The 24,278-nt window shown below is 43.3% G+C and overlaps 1 protein-coding gene across 7 annotated transcripts in view; it reads left to right on the forward strand.

Moving 5' to 3' along the window:
* Positions 1-24,278, forward strand: part of LOC118362194 (neuronal PAS domain-containing protein 3) — a 410,864-nt gene that overhangs the window by 365,779 nt on the left and 20,807 nt on the right. For all 7 annotated transcript variants that reach the window (XM_052486440.1, XM_052486439.1, XM_052486441.1 and 4 more), the window contains one exon: positions 21,297-21,415. In XM_052486440.1, coding sequence (XP_052342400.1) covers positions 21,297-21,415 — 119 coding nt within the window. The remainder of the gene's footprint in view (positions 1-21,296; positions 21,416-24,278) is intronic.

The raw sequence follows: 24,278 nt of genomic DNA on the forward strand, positions 1-24,278 counted from the left end.
GTGACTGTGAGATGTGGTCTCCATCCCAAATGGTCCCCTATTGCCTACATGGGCCCGGGTCAAAAGCAGTGCACTAAATAGGGAATAGGGTTCCATTTGGGACAGAGTAGTGGACTGTGCTGTGGCATTGAGTTCAGAGCAATTCTTTTTCTTTATTATGATAAAGAAAGTCCCTTAGGGGATCCCACTTCCTGCCGTGGTAATTCCAACAAACTTAAGGTCAAGAGAGCAGGATCATTTGTATTGAAATATATTATTTTATTTATGAAATAAACACAGTAGCAATTTCCAGAATTAAGTCAGAGGGAATTGCAAACAACCTACAAAGAAATATCTCGCTATTGTCTTTACTACTGTAAGTGTGACTGACATTGCATGTGGTATTGAAAGTAGTTGGTTTTCCTATATATAAATAAATATAGCTACCTATATGAATTGAGATTAGTGGTTGTTTAAACAAAGCTTGTACTGTGTGATTTCTGTGAATGATTTACCTGTCTTGGTATCCTAAATTCAACACTCATAAAGCTCCTAACAGGGTAAAAGTCGTAATATAGTCCCTTGATTTTCTGCTGTAGGGGGGAAAAACCATAAGTTACCTTAGAATGATGAAAGTACATATCAGTCCATCAGATAGATTCTCTGTCAAAGCATCAGTGTGGGTGTTGATGAACTAGGCATCGTAAATAAAGGCCTACCTGGCTCCTCGATCGCTAAGACAAATGTTTTTTAATCATCTGATGTGTTCATTTATCCCAGGGCTCTAACTTTAGCCTTAAATTAAGCCTCTTGCTAAAGCATAACTTGATTTAAAATTTTTAATAAATCAAAATACCCATCAATCATGGCTAGCCTTCGTGTGGCAGTGAGTCTTTGATAAAATGATTCACTGCTTGCTGTATTTTTCCTTACAAAGCACTGAGTATATTGTATTTTCTGTTATGCTTATAGCTGTAGTTTTAACCCAGACTTTATTCATAGACCCCACTTTTAGATATGAAACTAGTGTGTATTGATGAATAATGAGTGTTGTTCTTGCTTGTGTTATTTATCAAATGAACCCCCTTCAACAAGACCATTGTCCCCGCTGTGCCTCTTACACTTTTTATATCAATTCTGTCACTTGCAGTTGGCTGTGACTGCGCTCAGTAATACATATTTGTTCTTAATGCAGATCAATGTCAGACAAGGAAAGCGCTCGAACGGCATTCGTCTGAAAGCTGACATCTCAACCACTCTGTAGTGTAATTATTCAGGTTGCAGGTGCAGCCAATTATGTAGTATTATCTAGAGTCCGTCTGTGTACAACGCACACCGCTGACAGCTAGTTGACTGTACATGAAGACAATGGCTTCTGCTGTAACCCCTTAAAAAGCCCTTCCCACATTACTAAACAGACTTTACCAATGCTTTGGAAAAGCCTGTGCATTTCCATCATCACTCCTCCTAGTACCCCGAGCTGCTCCCAGGCGCTATCAAACCGCCCGGGCTCGGCGCCTACATACGCAAAACAATCCCTAAAGAGGAACAAAGAAACTAATGACAGCTTAGCCGGCCTAAAAGATTGAAAATTCTGTCACGTTGAAAGTACAAGATCACTGGAGGAGGAAGGCATCAGAGCTTTGAAAGACAGAGGCAGGATCAAGCAGTCTCCAGACTATTAGAAGCCAGTTTTATTTAAGCTTATTTGGCTGATAAGGTTGTCAGAAAAGGCTTTTTTTATCAGCCTAGTGTAGTAGGGAGGCATTACCACACTGCTCTGTTCCCATGCAGTGTAGAGAGAGTGCTGCAGTGCTTTGTGGGAAAGGCTTTTGATAAAGCTGCCACATGTTCTCACACAGGAGGAAAAGCCACTTTGGAGTTCAGCTCTCTGATGCTAAGTGGTGGAGAATAATAATACATGGTTGAGAATGGGGACCCTCTTGTTTATATATTGTATTTTTGTCTTCATATGTAGACAGAGCTTTATTGTGTCATCTGAACAGTCTGCATTGGTTAATGTATTGTCAATGGATCGCTCTGTATAAGAGAAACACGTGGTCAGAGAAATAGTAACCTGGCAAGACAGAGGGGTTTTTAGACTTTCCCTCCGGGAAAAGAAAGGGAATACAAAATAGTAGCCATTGCAGTCGCTCTGTTTAAAAAAAGAAAAGAAAAAAAGCAATTGAGTTCTTTTTCCAGTTTGTGGAAATGACAAACCATGTCCCTTTGAATATCGCAGAGGGTGGAATATCAAACACCAAGCGTGTCGACAGAAAAACGCAAACAAATAACAGTCATATTGTCCGACTCCGCCAACGACTCCTCGCTCACAAATGAACGGCCTTCTAGGATTGTACACGGGGAGTGTTAACTTATCAGACATGAAACAGTGGGATGTCTGAATGACTCTGTCTAACTGGGTAGGAATGCGTTGGTATTCTGTTGAGCTCTTATAGGCAAGATGAGACACTGTGTTTCTCAGGCATTTATTCATAGAAAAGGAACTGCTGCTGCAATCGGACTTTCCTCCCTTTTAAATACATCTTTTAGATCATTCGCAGGAGTAAATAATGGCCTTATTTGCAGCTTTGTGCACTATTTAGACTGCCCTCTCTCAGAGCTGAATTGCTTTTTGTTGGTCCTAAATTTCATATATATATACTTTTGTTTAACTAGGTGCTTATAAGAGCCGGTAGTAGATAACAACAAACAGCAAACGGGTCTACTCCCAATAAACTGGGAAATTATCGCTTCTGCTCTTCCTCGTGACACAATTTGTCAAACCTGCTGATAGGAAACAAATTCTATTCATAAGGTTCCCCTCCTCCCGTCAGCATCGGTGTGATTCGGTAGCAATTCAATTATAGTTTTGTGAGATAGTGAGCCCAGAGAGAGAATCCAGGCTGACAAGAAATATGACAGGACAGTTACAGAGTGTTTATGCAATTAAACTTTCACTGACAATACCTGGCGAATGATGAATGCCTGGGCTGAGGTGTGTGTGCACAAGTAATGTCCCACAAGGATGGCACATTTTTCATTATTTTACAGCTGCTCTGATCTTCCAGGGCTGGCCGGGAGCTGCTGCAGGGAGGGAGAAGAAGTGAGAGTTTGGAGGAGAGAGAAGGAGAGGGGGGTTAAAAGAGTGGGTGACAGAGAGAATGAGATAGGGGTTAAGAAAGAGGGGGGGGAGGGAGAGAGAGGGGGAAAGGAAGAGGGCTTAGTAGAGAGAGGGTGTGGAGGGGTGTGAAAGGGGGAGGGGGTGTGGGGGAGGGAAAAGCTTGTTCTATTGTTGAGAGGACAGAGGCAACGAGTGGCCCTCTTAAAACAGAGATGGGGTTTTTTAAACGTGTCAATAACATGTCAAAAGAGTACTAGCTATTTCTTCCATTAAAATGACTGTGTTGTGAGCACTGAAACTACAACACTTTAGGTTAGAATGACTTCACATTTAGTTTATGTTTAGCAATTACATTTAGTATGGGTATTTTGTATTTGATTTCTTCACACTCATACAGTGTATAAAATCTGCACCTGAAGGCTCAAACCCAGAGCAAAGTGTCAAGGGAGCCACAGCAGTTTGGTATAATCAGAAGATTATCTTGTGTGGTGCAAAAAAAATGTATTCCGTGTTAACATACAATCCAATTCTCAGGCAGTTTGCATTTCATTTGTTATCAGACAGTTGGCAAATTCAAATCCTATTTTAATAGGGTAGAAATGATTTCAAAGCTACTCTTTATCTAATGGAATCTGAATATTTTCCCTCAAAGAGACTGACAGTATCTACATGGGATGTCAATATTCATAATTGCATGAAGGTGTGGAGAGTCTGTTCCTATAGGACTCCTGTGTTGATGTACTGTGTCTTAAATCAAATATAGGGCCAGGTTTGTGTGCCAGCTTGCTAGCGCTCAACACACCTTAAGTCTCAAATGGCATCCTATAGGCCCTGGTCAAAAGTAGTGTACTATATAAGGAATAGGTTGCCATTTGGAATGCAGGCCCCCTACTGTCTTCCCCTTCATCCTGTCTTTGTCTTCTACCTTAATGGTGGTAGTCTTCAAAGGCCCATTAAAAGTAGGGAGCGAAGGCATGGAGCAAAGAGTGTCGAAACACAAACACACATTGCTAATACACATCTGTCTGTTCTGTGAGAAGAAAAATCGCATTTAACGACAGAAAGCCGACGATCTCGCTAGCCTTACCAGCATAGTGAAGTATAAAGAAGCGAGGTCTACAATAATGTCATGGTAAAACGCGGACTAAAAGACAGTTGCGAAAAACGGAACGAGACAAGGGATCCTTTGGGAGTAGACAACTGTTAGAATGTTGTTGTGTGATAGCTTCTCTGTTTATATTCTAGTTAACAAGGTCGTTGTGACCTTGGAAATACATGTCTTTGTCTACTTTGCCACTGGCTTCATTTGCTAGTTATCAGCCATGCAGACATAGCCTGGTAAATGTTATTAGTGTGTTAGTCAATGGTTGGCATTCCACTGAGGGTTTCACCGACACCCGTTCGTTTGTCCACAGATCAGAATTTAGGAGAGGTGTTCTTTTTAATTAATCATTTGTCCTTCAAACAGTCAAGTTTCTCTCCTTCGTTATACGTTGGTTCTCCACAGATAATTAGGTCCCATAGTTCAGCTAATTCCACTTGAGAACTGGCTGTAGCCACCTGCTTCTTTTGTATGGGTAATCTTTGTCTTGTAAGATTCTGTCCCCGTAGACTATTGCAGCTCATGAAGAATGAGAAAATGTCTCTTTTTCCCCACAGTGTCCTCCGTGCACTTGCCTAAAATTTTAATTGTATGCGTACAACACATTCTCTCTCACGCATGCACGCACACACACACACACACACACACACACACACACACACACACACACACACACACACACACACACACACACACACACACACACACACACACACACACACACACACACACACACACACACACAAATACACACACCTTGGTGTGATAGGGAGGTGTTGATTTTTAGGTGTATATGGATCTGAAAGGGAAACTAATCCTATTAATTCAAAGTGAATAACAAAGAGTAGCAGGCCTTTTCCCATGTTGTTCCATTCATTCAACCTGCTAGTGTTTTGTTCTTCCATCATAATTATTTCCCAGTCAGATCCGCACTGATTTCCTGGTGGACTTGTGTACCTCAGACTAACTTATAGAACAACGGAGCTGGGATAATTCACACTATTCCTCTGGGGTGGAGTTCTCCGTTTTTTCAAGGACATTTTTATTACAAAGCTGATGGAATTTGCATATTAATTCATTTCTTTCCATTTTTAAGATTAAATGTTGTCAACATGTATCAGTGCAAGGCTTTGACAGAGCTGATGAAATGGGTCAGTCAAGCTTGAACATTTTGGAGTATAGCAGCCATCTGCAACCTCCGAACCCCCAGTGCCAAGCGCTCTCTGTCTCTCCTGCAACTTGATTAAAGAAAAGGACTTTGACTGGGGAGGGGCGGCGGGCGGATAGGAAGAGGGGAAGGCTAAAATGATATGCCAAATTCTATCAACTTGATTAGATTGTCATTAGCGGCCGTCGATTCATAAAGTGCATTTTCATGTTTTTTTTGTTGTTTTTTTAGATAAAGATGAATACGATTTCCTTTCTAATACATTACTTGTGCTTTTTTTGTATCTATTATCACACCGATAGACCGACCATCTGCAGCTCAAGGCTTCACCTATTTATTCTCATTCTGAATCACTCAAGAGTGAAGTCCAGTCCACTATCCGGTGTGATTATACGTTTCCTCGGCAGCACAACATTGATTAACTTAAACGACTGGCAATGAGCAAACCAGTTTTCAGAACTGTTTCATGTTCGCAATCATAAATAAACACAAATCCCTGACTATCGCTATGTCTTTCATATGCTGGAGTCAGTGCTGTACTAGGCACTACACAGTAAGTAGCCCTGTCTCTGTTTATCTTCTCATCCCCATGTTCATTAGTTGTCTTTGACAAGTGTTATTGCTGTTCCGTCCTTTCCGTCCTGTTCTGTCCTGTTCCATCCTGTTTCGTCCTGTACCATCCTCTTCGGTCCTGTACCATCCTGTACCGTCCTGTTTCGTCCTGTACCATCCTCTTCCGTCCTGTACCGTCCTGTTTCGTCCTGTACCATCCTCTTCCGTCCTGTACCGTCCTGTACCATCCTCTTCCGTCCTGTATCGTCCTGTACCATCCTCTTCCGTCCTGTACCGTCCTGTACAATCCTCTTCCGTCCTGTACCATCCTGTACCGTCCTGTACCATCCTCTTCCGTCCTGTACCATCCTCTTCCGTCCTGTACCATCCTGTACCGTCCTGTACCATCCTCTTCCATCCTGTACCATCTACCGTCCTGTTCTTGTTCTGTCTCGTACCGTCCTGTTCTGTCCTGTTCCGTCCTGTTTCCATCCTCTTCTGTCCTGTTCCGTCCTGTTCTGTCCTGTTCCGTCCTGTTCCGTCCTGTTTCCATCCTCTTCTGTCCTGTTCCGTCCTGTTCCGTCTCGTACCGTCCTGTTCTGTCCTGTTTCGTCCTGTCCCGTCCTGTTTCCATCCTCTTCTGTCCTGTTCCGTCCTGTTCTGCCCTGTTTCGTCCTGTTCTGTCCTGTTTCATCCTGTTCTGTCTCGTACCGTCCTGTTCTGTCCTGTTTCGTCCTGTTCTGTCCTGTTTCGTCCTGTTCTGTCCTGTTTCATCCTGTTCTGTCTCGTACCGCCCTGTTCTGTCCTGTTTCGTCCTGTTCTGTCCTGTTTCGTCCTGTTCTGTCCTGTTCCGTCTCGTACCGTCCTGTTCTGTCCTGTTCCGTCCTGTCCCGTCCTGTTTCCATCCTCTTCTGTCCTGTTCCGTCCTGTTCTGTCTCGTACCGTCCTGTTCTGTCCTGTTCCGTCCTATCCCGTCCTTTTTCCATCCTCTTCTGTCCTGTTCCGTCCTGTTCTGTCTCGTACCGTCCTGTTCTTTCCTGTTCCGTCCTGTCCCGTCCTGTTTCCATCCTCTTCTGTCCTGTTCCGTCCTGTTCTGTCCTGTTCCGTCCTTTTCTGTCCTGTTCCGTCCTGTCCCGTCCTGTTTCCATCCTCTTCTGTCCTGTTCCGTCCTGTTCTGTCCTGTTCCGTCCTGTCCCGTCCTGTTTCCATCCTCTTCTGTCCTGTTCCGTCCTGTTCTGTCCTGTTTCGTCCTGTTCCATCCTGTTTCCATCCTCTTCTGTCCTGTTCCGTCCTGTTCTGTCTCGTACCGTCCTGTTCTGTCCTGTTCCGTCCTGTCCCGTCCTGTTTCCATCCTGTTCTGTCCTGTTCCGTCCTGTACCATCCTGTTCCGTCCTCTTCCGTCCTGTTCTGTCCTGTTCCGTCCTGTTCCGTCCTCTACCATCCACTTCCATCCTGTTCCGTCCAGTTCCGTCCAGTTCCATCCTGTACATCTACTCTGTCTGATCCATTCACCTCTTCCTCCAACCCGCTAGCGAACTCCCTGAGATCTAGCCTGGCATAACTAATTTCCCTATGTTTCACTGTTGAGCACAGCGTTCAGTCTGGTTAAACCAGGCTACCTGTGATTAGCAGCGGGCCAACAACCTCCTAAATGCTGCCATGACAAGACACACTCAACCCTCCCCATCGCCACCATCTCCCCCTGCACTGTTATGTCACATTCAGGGTGGGCCGTTATGATAAGGGAAGAAGAAACACACACCTTCATCTACTCCATCTAGCTTTCAATCTGACACCCACCACCTCACCCTCACCTCAGCGTCTCGCTTTCATTTCAAATCACGTAAACGGCAAAGTCATGAGAAAAGAACAGAGTAGGCCATTTATCTGGTGTTGACTGTCTAAAGTAGTGCACTATGTAGGGAATATTGTGCTGTTTGGGACGCAGCGTGGACATGGGGCTACAGTGACCTGCAGCTGATAACAACTGGCCCGCCATATCACCGCGTCACCTCCATTACCATATTAATAATGGATGGGCCTGGGTCATATCGCCCCGTGCTCCCCTGTCCTGTGCTCCCCCACAGGGTGGCAGGCTGGGGATGTCTAGGGGAGCATGTTATCTGACCACTGGCTATGGCTGTACAGTTACAGGACAGGGAGGAGCTCCCTTGGACAAATGTCCATTCAGGGACAATAACATGAATCTTGTCTAGACGGACATACAGTACCAGTCAAAAGTTGGGACACACCTACTCATTCAAGCATTTTTCTTTATTATTTACTATGTTCTACTTTCTATAATAGTGAAGATATAAAAACTATGAAATAACACATATGGAATCATGTAGAAACCAAAAAAGTGTTGTTATATAAAAATATATTTTAGATTTTAGATTCCTCAAAGTAGCCACCCTTTGCCTTGATGACAGCTTTGCACAAGCTTGGCATTCTCTCAACCAGCTTCACCTGGAATGCTTTTCCAACAGTCTTGGAAAAGTTGAGCTGACTTTCCTTCACTCTGCTGTTCAACTCATCCCAAACCATCTCAATTGAATTGAGGTCAGGTGATTGTGGTGGCCAGGTCATCTGATGCAGCACTCTATCTATCCTTCTTGGTCAAATAGCCCTTACACAGTCTGGAGGTGTGTTGGGTCATTGTCCTGCTGAAAATAAATGATAGTCCCACTAAGCGCAAACCAGATGGGATGGTGTATCACTGCAGAATGCTTTGGTAGCCATGCTGGTTAAATGTGCCTTGAATTCTAAATAAATCACTGACAGTGTCACCAGCAAAGCACCATCACACCTCCTCCTCCTCCATGCTTCACAGCATGAACCACACATGTGGATATCATCCATTTACCTACTCTGCGTCTCACAAAGACATGGCGGTTGGAACCAAAAATCTCAAATGTATAACAATAGCGAGACTATATACAGGGGGGTACTGGTACAGAGTCAATGTGCCGGGGCACCGATTAGTTGAGGTAATATGTACATGTAGGTAAAGTTATGAAAGTGACTATGTATAGATGATAATAACAGAGTAGCAGCTGTGTAAAAGAGGGGGTGGGGGCAATGCAACTAGTCTGGGTAGCCATTCGATTAGATGTTCAGCAGTCTTATGGCTTGTGGGTAGAATCTGTTTAGAAGCCTCTTGGACCTAGACTTGGCGCTCGGGTACCGCTTGCCGTGCAGTAGCAGAGAGAAAAGTCTATGACTAGGGTGGCTGGAGTCTTTGACAATTTTTAGGGCCTTCCTCTGACATCGCCCTGTATAGAGGTCCTGGATGGCAGGAAGCTTGGCCCCAGTGATGTACTGGTCCATTTGCACGACCCTCTGTAGAGCCTTGCGGTCAGAGGCCGAGCAGTTTTATACTAGGCAGTGATGCAACCAGTCAGGATGCTCTCGATGGTGCCGCTGTAGAACCTTTTGAGGATCTGAGGACTCATACCAAATCTTTTCAGTCTCCTGAGGTGGAATAGGTTTTGTCGTGCCCTCTTCACAACTGTCTTGGTGTGCTTGGACCATGTTAGTTTGTTGGTGATGTGGACACCAAGGAACTTGAAGCTCTCAACCTTCTCCACTGCAGCCTCGTCGATGAGAATGGGGGCATGCTCAGTCCTCTTTTTCCTTTAGTCCACAATCATCTCCTTTGTCTTGATCACGTTGAGGGAGAGGTTGTTGTCCTGGCACCACACGACCAGGTCTCTGACCTCCACCACATGTCCAGGTCTCTGTCTCGTCGTTGCAAACTTAATGATGGTGTTGGAGTTGTGCCTGGCCGTGCAGCCATGAGTGAACAGGAAGTACAGGAGGGAACTGAGCACGCACCCCTGAGGGGCCCCTGTGTTGAGGATCAGCTTGGCGGATGTGTTGTTACCTACCCTTACCAACTGGGGGCGGACCGTTAGGAAGTCCAGGATCCAGTTGCAGAAGGAGGTGTTTAGTCCCAGGGTCCTTAGTTTATTGATGAGCTTTGAGGGCACTATGGTGTTGAACGCCAAGCTGTAGTCAATGAATATCATTCTCACATAGGTGTTCCTTTTGCCCAGGTGGGAAAGGGCAGTGTGGAGGGCAATAGAGATTGCATCATCTGTGGATCTGTTGGGGCGGTATGCAAAATGGAGTGGATCTAGGGTTACTGGGATAATGGTGTTGATGTGAGCCATGACCAGCCTTTCAAAGCACGTCATGGCTACAGGCGTGAGTGCTTCGGGTTGGTCGTCATTTAGGCAGGTTACCTTAGTGTTCTTGGGCACAGGCTTAAAACATGTTGGTATTACAGACTCGGACAGGGAGAGGTTGAAAATGTCAGTGAAGACACTTGCCAGTTGGTCAGTGCATGCCCGCAGTACACTCTCAACTGTGCTTCCCTTTATAGTCTGTAATAGTTTGCAAGCCCTGCCACATCCGACGAGCATCAGAGCCGGTGTAGTACGATTCGATCGTAGTCCTGTATTGCCGCTTTGTCTGTTTGTTGGTTCGTCGGAGTGCATAGCGGGATTTCTTATAAGCTTCTGGGTTTGAGTCCCGCTCCTTGAAAGCGACAGCTCTAGCCTTTAGCTCAGTGCGGATGTTGCCTATAATCCATGGCTTCTGGTTGGGTTATGTACGTACTGTCACTATGGGTGCACTTATTGATGAGGCCAATGACTGATGTGGTGTATTCCTCAATGTCATCGGAGGAATCCCGGAACATAATCCAGTCTGTGCTAGCAAAACAGTCCTGTAGCTTAGCATCTGCTTCATCTGACCACTTCTTTATTGATCTAGTCACTGGTGCTTCCTGCTTAAATTTTTGCTTGTTAGCAGGAATCAGGAGGATATAATTATGGTCAGATTTTGCCGAATGGAGGGCAAGGGAGAGCTTTGTATGTGTCTCTGTATGTGGAGTAAAGGTGGTCCAGAGTTTTTTTCCTCTGGTTGCACATTTAACATGCTGATAGAAATAATATAATAATATAATATAATATATGCCATTTAGCTGACGCTTTTATCCAAAGCGACTTACAGTCATGTGTGCATACATTCTACGTATGGGTGGTCCCGGGAATCGAACCCACTACCCTGGCGTTACAAGCGCCATGCTCTACCAACTGAGCCACAAATAAAACGAATTTAAGTTTCCCTACATTAGTCCCCGGCTACTAGGAGCGCCGCCTCTGTGTGAGCGTTTTCTTGTTTGCTTATGCTGGAATACAGCTCATTCAATGCTGTCTTAGTGCCAGCCTCTGTCTGTGGTAGAATGTAAACAGCTACGAAAATACAGATGAAAACTCTCTAGGTAGATAGTGTGGTCTGCAGCTTATCATGAGATACTCTAACTCAGGTAAGCAATAGCTCGAGACTTTCTTAGATATCGTGCACCAGCTGTTTTTTACAAAAAGACATAGTCCGCCGCCCCTTGTCTTACCAGACGCCGCTGTTCAACCCGGCTGGTCCAGCGTATAACCAGCCAGCTGTATGTTGATATTGTCGTCGTTCAGCCACGACTCTGTGAAGCATAAGATATTCCAGTTTTGAATGTCCCATTGGTAGTTTAATCTTCCGCGTAGGTCATCTATTTTATTCTCCAAAGATTGTACGTTTGCTTGCAGAATGGAAGGAAGTGGAGGTTTATTTGATCGGCTACGAATTCTCAGAAGGCAGCCCGCCCTCTGGCCCCTTTTTCTCCGCCTCCTCTTCACGCAAATGACAGGGATCTGGGCCTGTTCCCGAGAAAGCAGTATATGATTCGTGTTGGACTTGTTAAAGGAAAAAAAGGATTCTCCCAGTCCGTGGTGAGTAATCGCAGTCCTAATATCCAGAAGTTATTTTCGGTCATAAGAGACGATAGCAGCAACATTATGTGCAAAATAAGAAAGAAAAAAAAGTTACAAACAATGTAAATAAACAAACAAATAACACAATCGGGCCTCCCGGGTGGCGCAGTGGTTAAGGGCGCTGTACTGCAGCGCCAGCTGTGCCATCAGAGATTCTGGGTTCTCGCCCAGGCTCTGTCGTAACCGGCCACGACCGGGAGGTCCGTGGGGCGACGCACAATTGGCCTAGCGTTGTCCGGGTTAGGGAGGGCTTGGCCAGTAGGGATGTCCTTGTCTCATCGCGCACCAGCGACCCCTGTGGCGGGCCGGGCGCAGTGCGCGCTAACCAAGGTTGCCAGGTGCACGGTGTTTCCTCCGACACATTGGTGCGGCTGGCTTCCGGGTTGGATGCACGCTGTGTTAAGAAGCAGTACGGCTGGTTGGGTTGTGTATTGGAGGACGCATGACTTTCAACCTTCGTCTCTCCCGAGCCCGTATGGGAGTTGTAGCGATGAGACAAGATAGTAGCTACTAAAACAATTGGATACCACGTAATTGGGGAGAAAAAGGGGTAAAAATTCAACAAAAAAAACAAAAACAATCTGTTGGGGACACGTAAAATATCAGCCTTCTTCTCCGGTGCCATTGCTCTACCACTGCTTCACACAATCTCCTCTGAACAGTTCATGTTGAGATGTGTCTGTTACTTCAACTCTGTGAAGCATTTATTTGGGCTGCAATTTCTGAGGCTCTAATGACCTTATCCTCTGCAGCGGAGGTAACTCTGCGTCTTCCTTTCCTGTGGCGGTCCTCATGAGAGCCAGTTTCTTTATAGCGCTTGATGGTTTTTGCGACTGCACTTGAAACTTTCAAAGTTCTTGAAATTTTCCGTATTGACTAACCTTCATGTCTTAAAGTAATGATGGACTGTTGTTTCTCTTTGATTTTTTGATCTGTTCTTGGCATAATATGGACTTGGTCTTTGACCAAATAGGGCTATCTTCTTTATACCACCCCTACCTTGTCACAACACAACTGATTGGCTCAAATGCATTAAGAAGGAAAATAATTCCACAAATAAATTGTTAACAAGGCACACCTGTTCATTGAAATGCATTCCAGGTGACTACCTCATGAAGCTGGTTGAGAGAATGCCAAGAGTGTGCAGAGCTGTCATCAAAGGCAAAGTGTGGCTACTTTGAAGAATCTCAAATATAAAATATATTTTGATTTGTTTAACACTTTTTTGGTTACTACATGATTCCATATGTGTTATTTCATAGTTGTGATGTCTTCACCATTATTCTGCAGTGTCGAAAAATAGTACAAATAAAGAAAAACCCTTGAATGAATAGGTGTGTCCAAACTTTTGACTGGTACTGTATTTGTGGTTGGGATAACCATAATCAGTGTATGGAAGGTCTCTATGAAGTCTGGTCTGATATGTTAAACAGCATGTAGATGCGGGCTGGGTATCTGAAAACTTGATGCTGAAGAGATCAACATTCATCTTCAGTTCTTTTTATGACAAACTCTTTTGGCAAGCTTCTGATTTAGCCTTTTACATTTTAATAGACACAATAGAAATGATTGTTAGTTAGTCAACAAGACCCCTGTTTTTTCTTTTTATCACGTTGATGGACTATATGGCTGTAGCTCCCTGATTGGAATAATACATGAATTTGAAGGGATTTATGTCAATTTGAGAGAAACCCTTTTAAAGAGCATTTACAACTCGGGATTGAATTATCACTTCACTCTTCGGGGCCTTTCGTATTTCTTTGCACCTCCTTCCATTTGGCTGTAAACGTACGCCTGTAAGCACGTCTCACGTTGCCTTCATCTAGAGCTTGACATGGTGACTCAGGTGGGGTTCCAGCTTAGATAGATACAACGGCTCTCAAATAGAGAGGAGATTTAGAGAATGTTATAGGGGAAATCGTTGGACGTCTCGTTTTCCAAGCAAATGCGAAACAGGCCTGTTTATAAAGGATATATTTATGAGTAGACCCTTATATAAGTGTATTTATACTCATGGTTTGTCATGTTGTTGTTATCATATTGGCACTACGTACATGTAGGGGGGGGTTAGAGAATATTTCAGGGAAAACCTTTGGAAGTTTAGTTTTCAAACAAAGTGTTTTTCCTTGGTTTTCCTTTCCACGTTGGTACTTCAGTTTTTATTATTCCGTGTATATCATATAGAAGTTACTCCTCTGGTACTAAAAGTCTTATTTTAGAAGCACCTTTTGTATCCTCTGCGATTTTCCAGATAGCAATACTTTCTGTATTGTCAACCAAGGCATTTTACCACTTTATTAAGCTATATTAGAGATGCTCCATGTTTGGTTGAAGAATGTGTTTTCATCAATTAACGTAATCACTTGGTCTAGGAGAAACATATTGGAACATTTTTGCTTCTATTTATCCTAATTTATCTTTAGAGATGTATTGTGAAATCAGCAAAGTGCCTGGGCACTTAGTGATGGAGAGCGAAATTGGCTGTCAAGGAAATGCAGCTATTATATTGTATTACAATATAAGAGGTGCCTCTTGAAAGGTCTCAGGGGGTCCTGTAGGGAGAGCTCTTTATGATACGTACAGATTCCCACCACTAGCCGCCTCAGTGGCATTGCATGATGTTGAAATGGCATCTAGTGGCAAACATTTAAGAAGGATATTGACCTTGATGAAAAAAGAAACAGGAATCCAGTGCTCCACTCCAGAGAGAAATACAGTATATATTCACCCTTTCCACTCCCACTGTTAAACTGGACACCTGTCATAGTACCTCAATCATTAGTTGATATCTTGAATTCGCCATACAGGAAAATCGGAAAATTATCGAATTTTTAATTTCTTTTGAATGTCACTCTGCCTGAAATGAGGCATGGTATAGCTGTATGTTTTAAATTAATCTCCTTCCCTGTGAGTGTTGGCTAGAGGGTTACTGGGTGTAGAGGATAGTAGGCACAAGTGACAGAGGAGGACAAGGTGCCTAACAACATTTTTCCTGTCAACCTCTAATTATCAATGCCGCCATTGCAGTACAGGTCTCTCTCTGTATGTTTCATATCCCGCTCACACGTACACACACATAGACACACACACACACACACACACACACACACACACACACACACACACACACACACACACACACACACACACACACACACACACACACACACACACACACACACACACACACACACACACACACACTCTCTCTCTCACACACACACAGACACACTTTCTCTCCCAAACACAAAGGCGAGCTGTATTGAAAAATCACCCTCTACCTCTCAATATGGAGCCAGCCAGCAGAGCCTTCCAATTAGTACAGGGCCTGGTGCATTATATATCATTACTAATGTACAGAGAGAGGCCCTCATTCATCAGAGCGGGGCGAGACAAGGACCTCCCCGCGTCTAGATATGGAGGACAGACACACTGAGCCTGAGCCATGGGCTATACACTTTATCTTGATTTATCTGTGCGTTAAATGCTTGACGCTTTGAATTGGTACTAATATTTATATAAATGTAAATTGAGGAATATTAGCAGCCGGAGTATGGAAGCCTCGCTAAGGCATATAAGTCATTTAAGACAGGGAGCTTGTAGCTTGTAGAAGTGTCTTGGCTTTGTAGCAGCTTCCTCCTCTGAGTCGTCCCAGGTGTGTAGAAATGGTATGGTGACGGGGATTGTCAGGGAAAGGAGAGGAGCAACAGGGGGATAAAGAACTGCCAGTGGGTTATTGATGATGGTCAACAATCGACACCACAGCACAGAAAGTAATACTTTTAACGTCTCATCACTTACACACAGAGACGTTTCATTCTGAGGACTTTCATCAGGAAAATGAATCCAGACCGGAAGACCATGCCAAACCGTAAATTATGCTCACAAATAATTTTCTCTTTTTAAGAAGTAATCTTTTATGGTGTCATTTTTTATATTCGATCCAGGCTTGTAAAGCTTATTGTCTTGTATAGTTTAACATTTCACTGCAAAGTGCTCTGGCACTTGATGTTTGACGGCTGCTTACTCTACATGTAAAGATGTGGTAGGCTACATTAACCTTTCAAGGTTTGGGCACTGCTCTCTTTTTACTATCAACATAAACATGCATGGATCTCAATATGGTCACTTGACCACACGATTAGGTGGTAATCACTCTATGGGTTACGTGTTAGCACGGTACTTAATGTATTACAACCCTATAACACATACCTACAGTACAGTAAATCATTATTCTCCCATGCAGTATCAAAAATCATTCATTGGGCTGGGGCTGCCCTCGCAATAGAACCACGGGTGTGTCCCAAATGGCACCCTTTCCCCTATATAGTGCACTCGTTTTGAGTAAAGTCTCAAAAGTAGCACACTATAAAGGGAATAGGGTGCCATTTGGGACGAATACAGTATCATGTGAAATCAGCCTCTCTATCTAGGAACACAAATTATCCCCTGTGCCACACTATAATAATCAGAGTAATGCTCCAACAGACCAGATATTACCATTAGTTTGATGAAGAAAGTATTGCAATGGCGTTCGACGTGTCTGACTCGTAAATTGCCCAGTCTATAATTCACATTCACATCATAACCGCCAACTAACAGAAGCCCACTGGTGGTGAAACACACCACCACCCTCCAACCCCTCACAAATGACTCTGATGTTGCTTTAGTTAGACGTCCGTAGGGTGAAAAAAGAGCCCTGTGTCTTTAAGGCCAGTCGGTTGGCTCGTGCCTTCCCTCCTTCCCTAATGAAAATTCTCAGTTCGAAGAGGCTCTGATCTTGTGTTTTAGTAAAATAGAACTCTGCAGCTGACTGGCAGCTCTGATCTAAAGCATTTAAGTGTACGTTTTGATCTCTCTGCCTTTGATTAAAACTAATGAGCTCATTTAATTCAAAATGGGAATCTGTGATAAGAGAAATAAGGTTGATGTGATTGGATTAGAGAGGCGAATTAAACTCCTAGAGCTACTGCTGAAGTTTGTGGCTGCTGCTTATACAGTGTATTAAAAAGCTGTTGGCGTATTCTGCTGTGTTAGATGATGAGCAAAATTTCATAGTAATTCATATTTAATCAGAAGAAATGAAATGACTAAATATAACATGGCTCTGGCTTCTCCCCAGAGTGATAAAGGACTGGTTAGATTTTAAATGACATTTAATTCATGTCCTCAGAAAAGAAGAGAAAAAACCGTCGCCTTGTGAAAGAGAATGGCACCACCACCCCTCACCCCCTCCCCCCGGCCTCCTCACCCCTCCCTTCATCCCTCCTTCCCCACCCTCCTCCTTTACACTGATCACATTGTTTCCGGTTCCAGAGACCCAAAGTCACTGCAGCCTTGTTATATGCAGAGTAGCAGAAAACCGGATTTTCCAGGTGTGCTGTTTTAGTAATCCCATTTCAATGTAATCTCCTAGTCTTGTCCATGGCTGTGTGTCTGCCTGTCTGCCTGTAGAGTAAAGTGGAGGCTGTCTAATGTCCTGTCCAGCTTTGGAGACAGAGACAGTCAGGAGAGACAAACGGATGCACACGCACACACACACACACACAAACACACACACGGTCTTGTTTAACTAACCTGGGGACGCAACATTGATTCCCATTCAAAATCCTATTCTCCCTAACACCTAAACCTAACCCAAACACTAAACTTAACCCTAACACTAACCTTAACCCTAACCGTAACCCCAAAACCTAACCTTAACCCTGAACCTAACCTTAACCTTAACCTGAAGCTTACCTTTTTAAAAATATTTTATTGAATGTGTTGTGTATTTTTTACCCCTTTATCTTCCCAATTTTGTGATATCCATTTTTTAAAATTTGATTAAACCTTTATTTAACCAGGAAGGGCTCATTGAGATTTAAAATATATTTTTCAAGAGCGTCCTGGCCAAGATAGGCAGCACCAAGTCCTTACAAAAATTACAGACAGTAATCTAGTAAAAACCATAGAATTCACAAGAGTATAACAAAATCAAAAACAGCAAATTAAAAACATTGACAGGTCAGGGAATCAGTCTCAAGATCATTCATCAGTGATTTAAAAATACCAATCGGGAAATGTTCTTCCAGTTTAAAAGTATTTTGTAAGGCGTTCCAAGGCGATGGCGCAGAGTACATAAAAGCCCTTTTCAGTTCGGACATTTGGAACAGTTAGCAGGATAAAGTCCAGCAAACGAAGAGAGTACCCACCACATTTCTGAACAATAAAAATGCCCAAATAAAGAGGTAGTAAACCCAAAGTGGCTTTGTAAATAAAAGTATACCAGTGACTGAGCCTACGAGTGACTAGAGAAGGCCAGCCAACCCTGGTATACAAAGTGCAGTGGTGCGTAAGGGTTTTTGCAGTTTAAAATACATCTCAAAGTGCCATGGTAAAGGGTGTCAATTGATCTCAAACACTAAGCGGAAGCATACATATATAAAATATCCCCATAGTCTAGTAAAGGCATAAATGTAGCTGATACTACTAGCCTCCTTCTGGCTTCAAAAGAAAAACAGGCCTTATTCCTAAAATAAAATCCCAATTTCATCTTAAATGTTTTTGTAAATTCTTGATTGTTGTTGACGAGGCACAACAGTAAATAACAGTATCATCAGCATAAAAATGTTGCGCATTTTGGACATTTTTGTCTAAATCATTTATATAAATAGTGAATAAGAAAGGACCAAGTACAGAGCCTTGGGGCACACCATTAAAGACAGACAATTTAACAGACATAAGCCCATCAAATTGAGTGCACTGAGTTCTATCAGACAGATAGTTAGCAAACCATGCAACTGCATGCTCTGAAAGACCTACACTCGACAATCTTTGCCTTTGTATAGCATAATCAACTGTATCAAAAGCCTTAGAGAGATCAATAAAAAGTGAGACACGGTGCTGTTTTTTGTCAAGGGCTTCAGTGATATCAGTTAAAACCTTCATGGCTGCTGTAATTGTGCTATGCTTCTTCCTGAAGCCCGATTGGTACATTGATAAAATATAGTTAGTAAATAAAATCTTTTAGCTGTTCACGCACAAGGGTTTCAAGTATTTTCACCAGCGGTGACAGCTTTGAGATTGGCCTATAATTATTTAAAAGAGTTGGATCTCCCCCTTTTAAAAGTGGTAGGACAAATGCTGATTTCCAGAATTTCATTACATTTCAGGGTTAGATTGAACAGATATGTAAGTAGTTCAGCTATGAAATCAGCTGCCAGATTTAAAAAGCAGGGATCCTGATCTAAGGAGTTCAGGGCTTTATGTACCACCTGCACTGAGAATGGCAAAAAGCTACAAGTTTGACCAGCTCTCACTGGTTCATCCACACAGGGTCGTACAGAGACAGAGGACACTGAATCAAACAGCCTACCAGATGATACAAAGTGCTCATTGAAACAATTCAGCATTTCAGTTTTGTCATATATAGCAACAGAGTCCTTCAAAACACATGACGGTAAATTCATTAACATTACTGTTACCAGACATAGACTTAATAGCCTTCCAAAACGTTCTAGGGTCATTCAGGTTATCAGTGGTAACAGACATCAAATATTCAGACTTGGCCTTGCTGAGAAGAAAATAACACTTGTTTCGTAACTGCCTAAAAATAAGCCAATCGGCATCAGAACATGATTTCCTTGCTTTAGCCCAGGCTAGATTACAGTTGTGAATAATACAAGACAGCTCAGAAGAAAACCATGGATTATCCCGCCCTTTAACCCTGAACCTGGAGAATGGGGCATGTTTGTTTACTATTTGGGAAAAACCACCATGAAAGAATTTCAAGGCAGTTTCCACATCAGGGATAAGCTCAGTCTTGCTCCAGTCAAAATAAAACAAATCATGAAAAAAAACCTGCTCATTAAAACACTTCAAATTTTTCTTACAAATAAAACGCGGGTTTGTCTTTGGAACCTTAGTATTTCTAACAGCAACAACAGCACAATGGTCACTTAAATCATTACAAAAAACACCAACCACAGAATATTTATGTGGAACATTTGTCAATATCAAATCAATCAGGGTAGATTTATCTGGACATTTAAGATTTGGGCGAGTGGGTGAGTTAATCAACTGGGTAAGATTCATAGAATTACAAAACATTTTTAAATCATCAGACACCAGACAATTGGTAGTTATAGTCTTGTCCCTTCGCTGCAACTCTCATACGGACTCTGGAGAGGCAACGCTCGAGAGCCGTGCGTCCTCCAAAACACAACCCGAACTGCTTCTTGACACACTGCTCGCTTAACCCGGAAGCCAGCCGCACCAATGTGTTGGAGGAAACACCGTACACCTGGCGACCGTGTCAGAGTTTATGCACCTGGCCCGCCACAGGAGTCACTAGTGCGCGATGGGACAAGGACAACCCTCCCCTAACCTGGACAACCCTGGGCCAATTGGGCGCCGCCTTATCGGTCTCCCGGATGCGGCCGGCTGCGACAAAGCCATGTATCAAACCTGGATCTGTAGTGACGCCGCTCGCAGTGCCTTAGATCGCTGCGCCATTCAGGAGGCCCCTAAACCTTACCGTTAACCCCTTATTTGAATCCTAACCATAATTCTAATCCAAATCACAAACTCTAATTCTAACCTTAACCCTAAACCCCTTAGAAATAGCCTTTAATCAATAATCAACCCAATTTTTCTTAGTTACCTGTTCTTGTTGGGACTTATGGTCCCCAAAAGTATAGTTTAACATGTCTACTCACACACACACACACACACACACACACACACACACACACACACACACACACACACACACACACACACACACACTCAGCGAGACAAGAAGGGGCGGGCCTGTCTGCACCTATATTATCCCCCCAGATGGATTGAATGTTATGAATATGCATTTGATTATTAAGCCTTGATCAGGAGCGCAGGAACACAGAGTGACAAATGGACCATTTCACCTCTGACTAATAGGTATCCTTGTTGTGTTCTGTTGCCGAGACTCAGACTGACCTCAGTCGTGGTCGTTTTTAAATGCGTTGAGACGAAGATGACAAACGTATGTTTAGAATTGACTTCGGATCTTGAACTTTGTTGAATCAAGGATGAATATCATTGTTTAGAGTTAGATGAGCTCTAATTCATTGACAATGTCACGCTTGTTTGTTTGTGCATATAAAAAGAAACGTGAATCAACTCTAATAAGTATTCCATTACATGAAATTGCAATATTGTACTTCATGGAGAATACATACTACACTTGAGCTCAATGAAAAGAAACATGCACTTGACTTTTGAACAATTACAGTGTTAGACGAAGCAGAGGTTGTACGCTATTACAGAACATGATTAAAACATTGTCCAACTTATATTGGCAACTTGTATTGTGTTGATTTTATTGAGGGTTTTTTTCAAACTAGAAGATTACCTGGGAGATGATAGAAACTCAATGAGAAGTTACTACGTCTGCCCGTCTTACTTAATATCGTGCCACCTCTCTTAGGCTTACTACAAAACACTACTACAAACACACAGATGTATTGGCCAGGTAATGTAAAGTAACCGTGCGCGCGTGTGTGTGTGTGTTTGCCTCCACAGTTGAGTCCACCAGCCCCAGCCTGCTTTCCCCAGACAACACTCTAGAGCGCTCCTTCTTCATCCGTATGAAGTCCACACTGACCAAGAGAGGTGTCCACATCAAGTCTTCAGGCTATAAGGTAAGACCCAGAGGCACAGTGGCCAAGCCACAGAGATCCTATAATCCACATTCCCTCAGCAGTATGGTGTTACATACAGTGCATTCGGAAAGTATTCAGGCCCCTTGACTTTTTCCACATTTTGTTATGTTACAGCCTTATTCAAAAATCGATTAAATAATTTTTTTCTCCACTCGTCAATCTACACACAATACCTCATAATGATAGAGCAAAAACAGTTTTTTAGACATTTTTGCAAATTTAATAAAAATATCAAATTTACATAAGTATTCAGACCCTTGACTCAGTATTTTGTTGAAGAACAAGCTTGGCACACCTGTATTTGTGGAGTTTCTCTGAATCTTCTCTGCAGATCCTCTCAAGCTTTGTGAGGTTGGATGGGGAGCGTCGCTGCGCAGCTATTTTACAAGTCTCTCCAGAGATGTTCGATCGGGTTCAAGTCCGGGCTCTGGCTGGGCCATGCAAGGACATTCAGAGACTTGTCCCGAAGACACTCCTGTGTTGTCTTGGCTGTGTGCTTATGGTCATTGTCCTGTTGGAAGGTGAACCTTTTCCCCAGTCTGAGGTCCTGAGCGCTCTGGAGCAGGTTTTCTTCAAGGATTTTAACATTTTACACTTTAGGAACAACCCCCCCATGCTGCCACCACCATGTTTCACATGTAAATGTAAGGATGGTGCCAGGTTTCCTCCAGATGTGACGCTTGGCATTCAGGCCAAAGAGTTCAATCTTGGTTTCATCAGACTAGAGAATCTTGTTTCTCATGGTCTGAGAGTCCTTTAGGTGCCTTTTGGCAAATCTCCAAGTGAGCTGTCATGTGCCTTTTACTGAGGAGTGGCTTCTGTCTGGCCACTCTACCATAAAGGCTTTGGTAGAGTGCTACAGAGATGGTTGTCCTTCTGGAAGGTTCTCCAATCTCCACAAAGGAACTCTGGAGCTCTGTCAGAGTGACCATCATGTTCTTGGTCACCTCCCTGGCCAAGGCCCTTCTCCCCCAAATTCTCTATTTGGCCTGGCGGCCAGCTCTAGGAAGAGTCTTGGTGGTTCTTAACTTCTTCCATTTAAGAATGATGGAAGCCACTGTGTTCTTGAGGACCTTCAATGCTGCAGAAATGTGTTGGTACCCTTCTCCAGATCTGTGCCTCGACACAATCCTGTCTCGGAGCTCCTTCGATTTCATGGCTTGGTTTTAACTCAGACATGCACTGTCAACTGTGGGACCTTAAATAGACAGATGTGTGCCTTTCCAAATCATGTCCAATCAATTGAATTCACTACAGGTGGACTCCAATCAAGTTGTAGAAACATCTCAAGTATGATCAATGGGAAACATGATGCACCTGAGCTCAATTTCAAGTCTCATATCAAAGGGTTTGAACAGTTATGTAAATAAGGTATTTTTGTTTTTCATTTTGTTATAAATTTGTTAACATGTAAAAAAAAAAATGTTTTTGCTTTGTCATTATAGGGTAATGTGTGTAGATAGATTTTTTTTATTTAATCAATTTTAGAATACGGCTGTAAAGTAACAAAATGTGGAAAAAGTCAAGGGGTCTGAATACTTTCCCAAGGCACTGTATATACACTGAATATACAAAACTTTAAGAACAACATCCTAATATTGAGTTGCCCCCCTGCCCACAAGGTGTCAAAACCTCTAAGTGTCAAAAGCATTCCACAGGGATGCTGGCCCATGTTCTTAATATTTTGTATGGCGTTCTATATGTAATTCTACGGCACTGTAGTCATCATCATACTCATACCATGTCAGAAAAATTGTAGCTGTCGGTGTAAAACATTATTTTATCGAGAAAAAGTCAAGCAGGCTCAACATTAAGTTGATAAGATGTGTGGCTTCTGGGGTTTGGAACAGAGATATAGGATTAAGGCTGATGCTATGGGCTGTAAGGACACATAGGGACAAGCCCAGCCTCATCCTGATGCCTCTATCTCTCTCCAAGGATCTCCATATCATCTCTGTCTCTTTGTCTGTGTCTGGCCTCATTCTGGCATTATCCCACCCTAATGCACTTTGTGTTCTCAAGGGTAAACCCAACAGCAGTGGAGCGGGATTGGATATATCTCTCCAATGCCTTTATTGTATATTGTATTTGCAGTAGCAAAGTTTGCCGGACTAAGAATGAGAAGGTAAAAATTGGGTTTCGTTGGTCTTGGACGATAATGGGTGGCTCTTCCTGAGAGAGAGAGAGAGAGAGAGAGAGAGAGAGAGAGAGAGAGAGAGAGAGAGAGAGAGAGAGAGAGAGAGAGAGAGGGAGAGAGAGAGGAGAAAAGGACAGGAAGTGGTGGAGGTGGGAAAGTGTTGGGTGCCCTTTTTCTGTTCCTACAGCCCACCCATAATGAGTCCCTGTGTACACAAATAAAGAGAGAGAGAGAGAGAGAGAGAGAGAGAGAGAGAGAGAGAGAGAGAGAGAGAGAGAGAGAGAGAGAGAGAGAGAGACAGAGAGAGAGAGAGAGAGAGAGAGAGAGAGAGAGAGAGAGAGAGAGAGAGAGAGGGAGAGAGAAGGAATCCAAAAGTCTCTTTCCATAGTTCTACATCTCCCATGTTGTTTTCCATGTCCACCCAGACATATGCAAATAACCATGAAGTATGGACGCCATGGTGCCCAAGCATAAATATTCACATACACACACATGCATACATTACAGGCCAGACAAGGACACCTCTTATTGCGTTTACTTTAAATTAAGTCAACACTTGTGTTGTTACAGGCGGGTGGTTGGTAGGTATGAATTTTGCATACAGCATCCACCAGGCATTAGGTGATCTGCTCCTCCAGCTGAGAACCCGGGCGGCGAAGCCGAGGTGATGCACGGCAGCGTCGGCGGCACGCATCATGGCCGCTT

This window comes from Oncorhynchus keta, chromosome 29 (genome assembly GCF_023373465.1).
Source record: "Oncorhynchus keta strain PuntledgeMale-10-30-2019 chromosome 29, Oket_V2, whole genome shotgun sequence".
Lineage (NCBI taxonomy): Eukaryota > Metazoa > Chordata > Actinopteri > Salmoniformes > Salmonidae > Oncorhynchus > Oncorhynchus keta.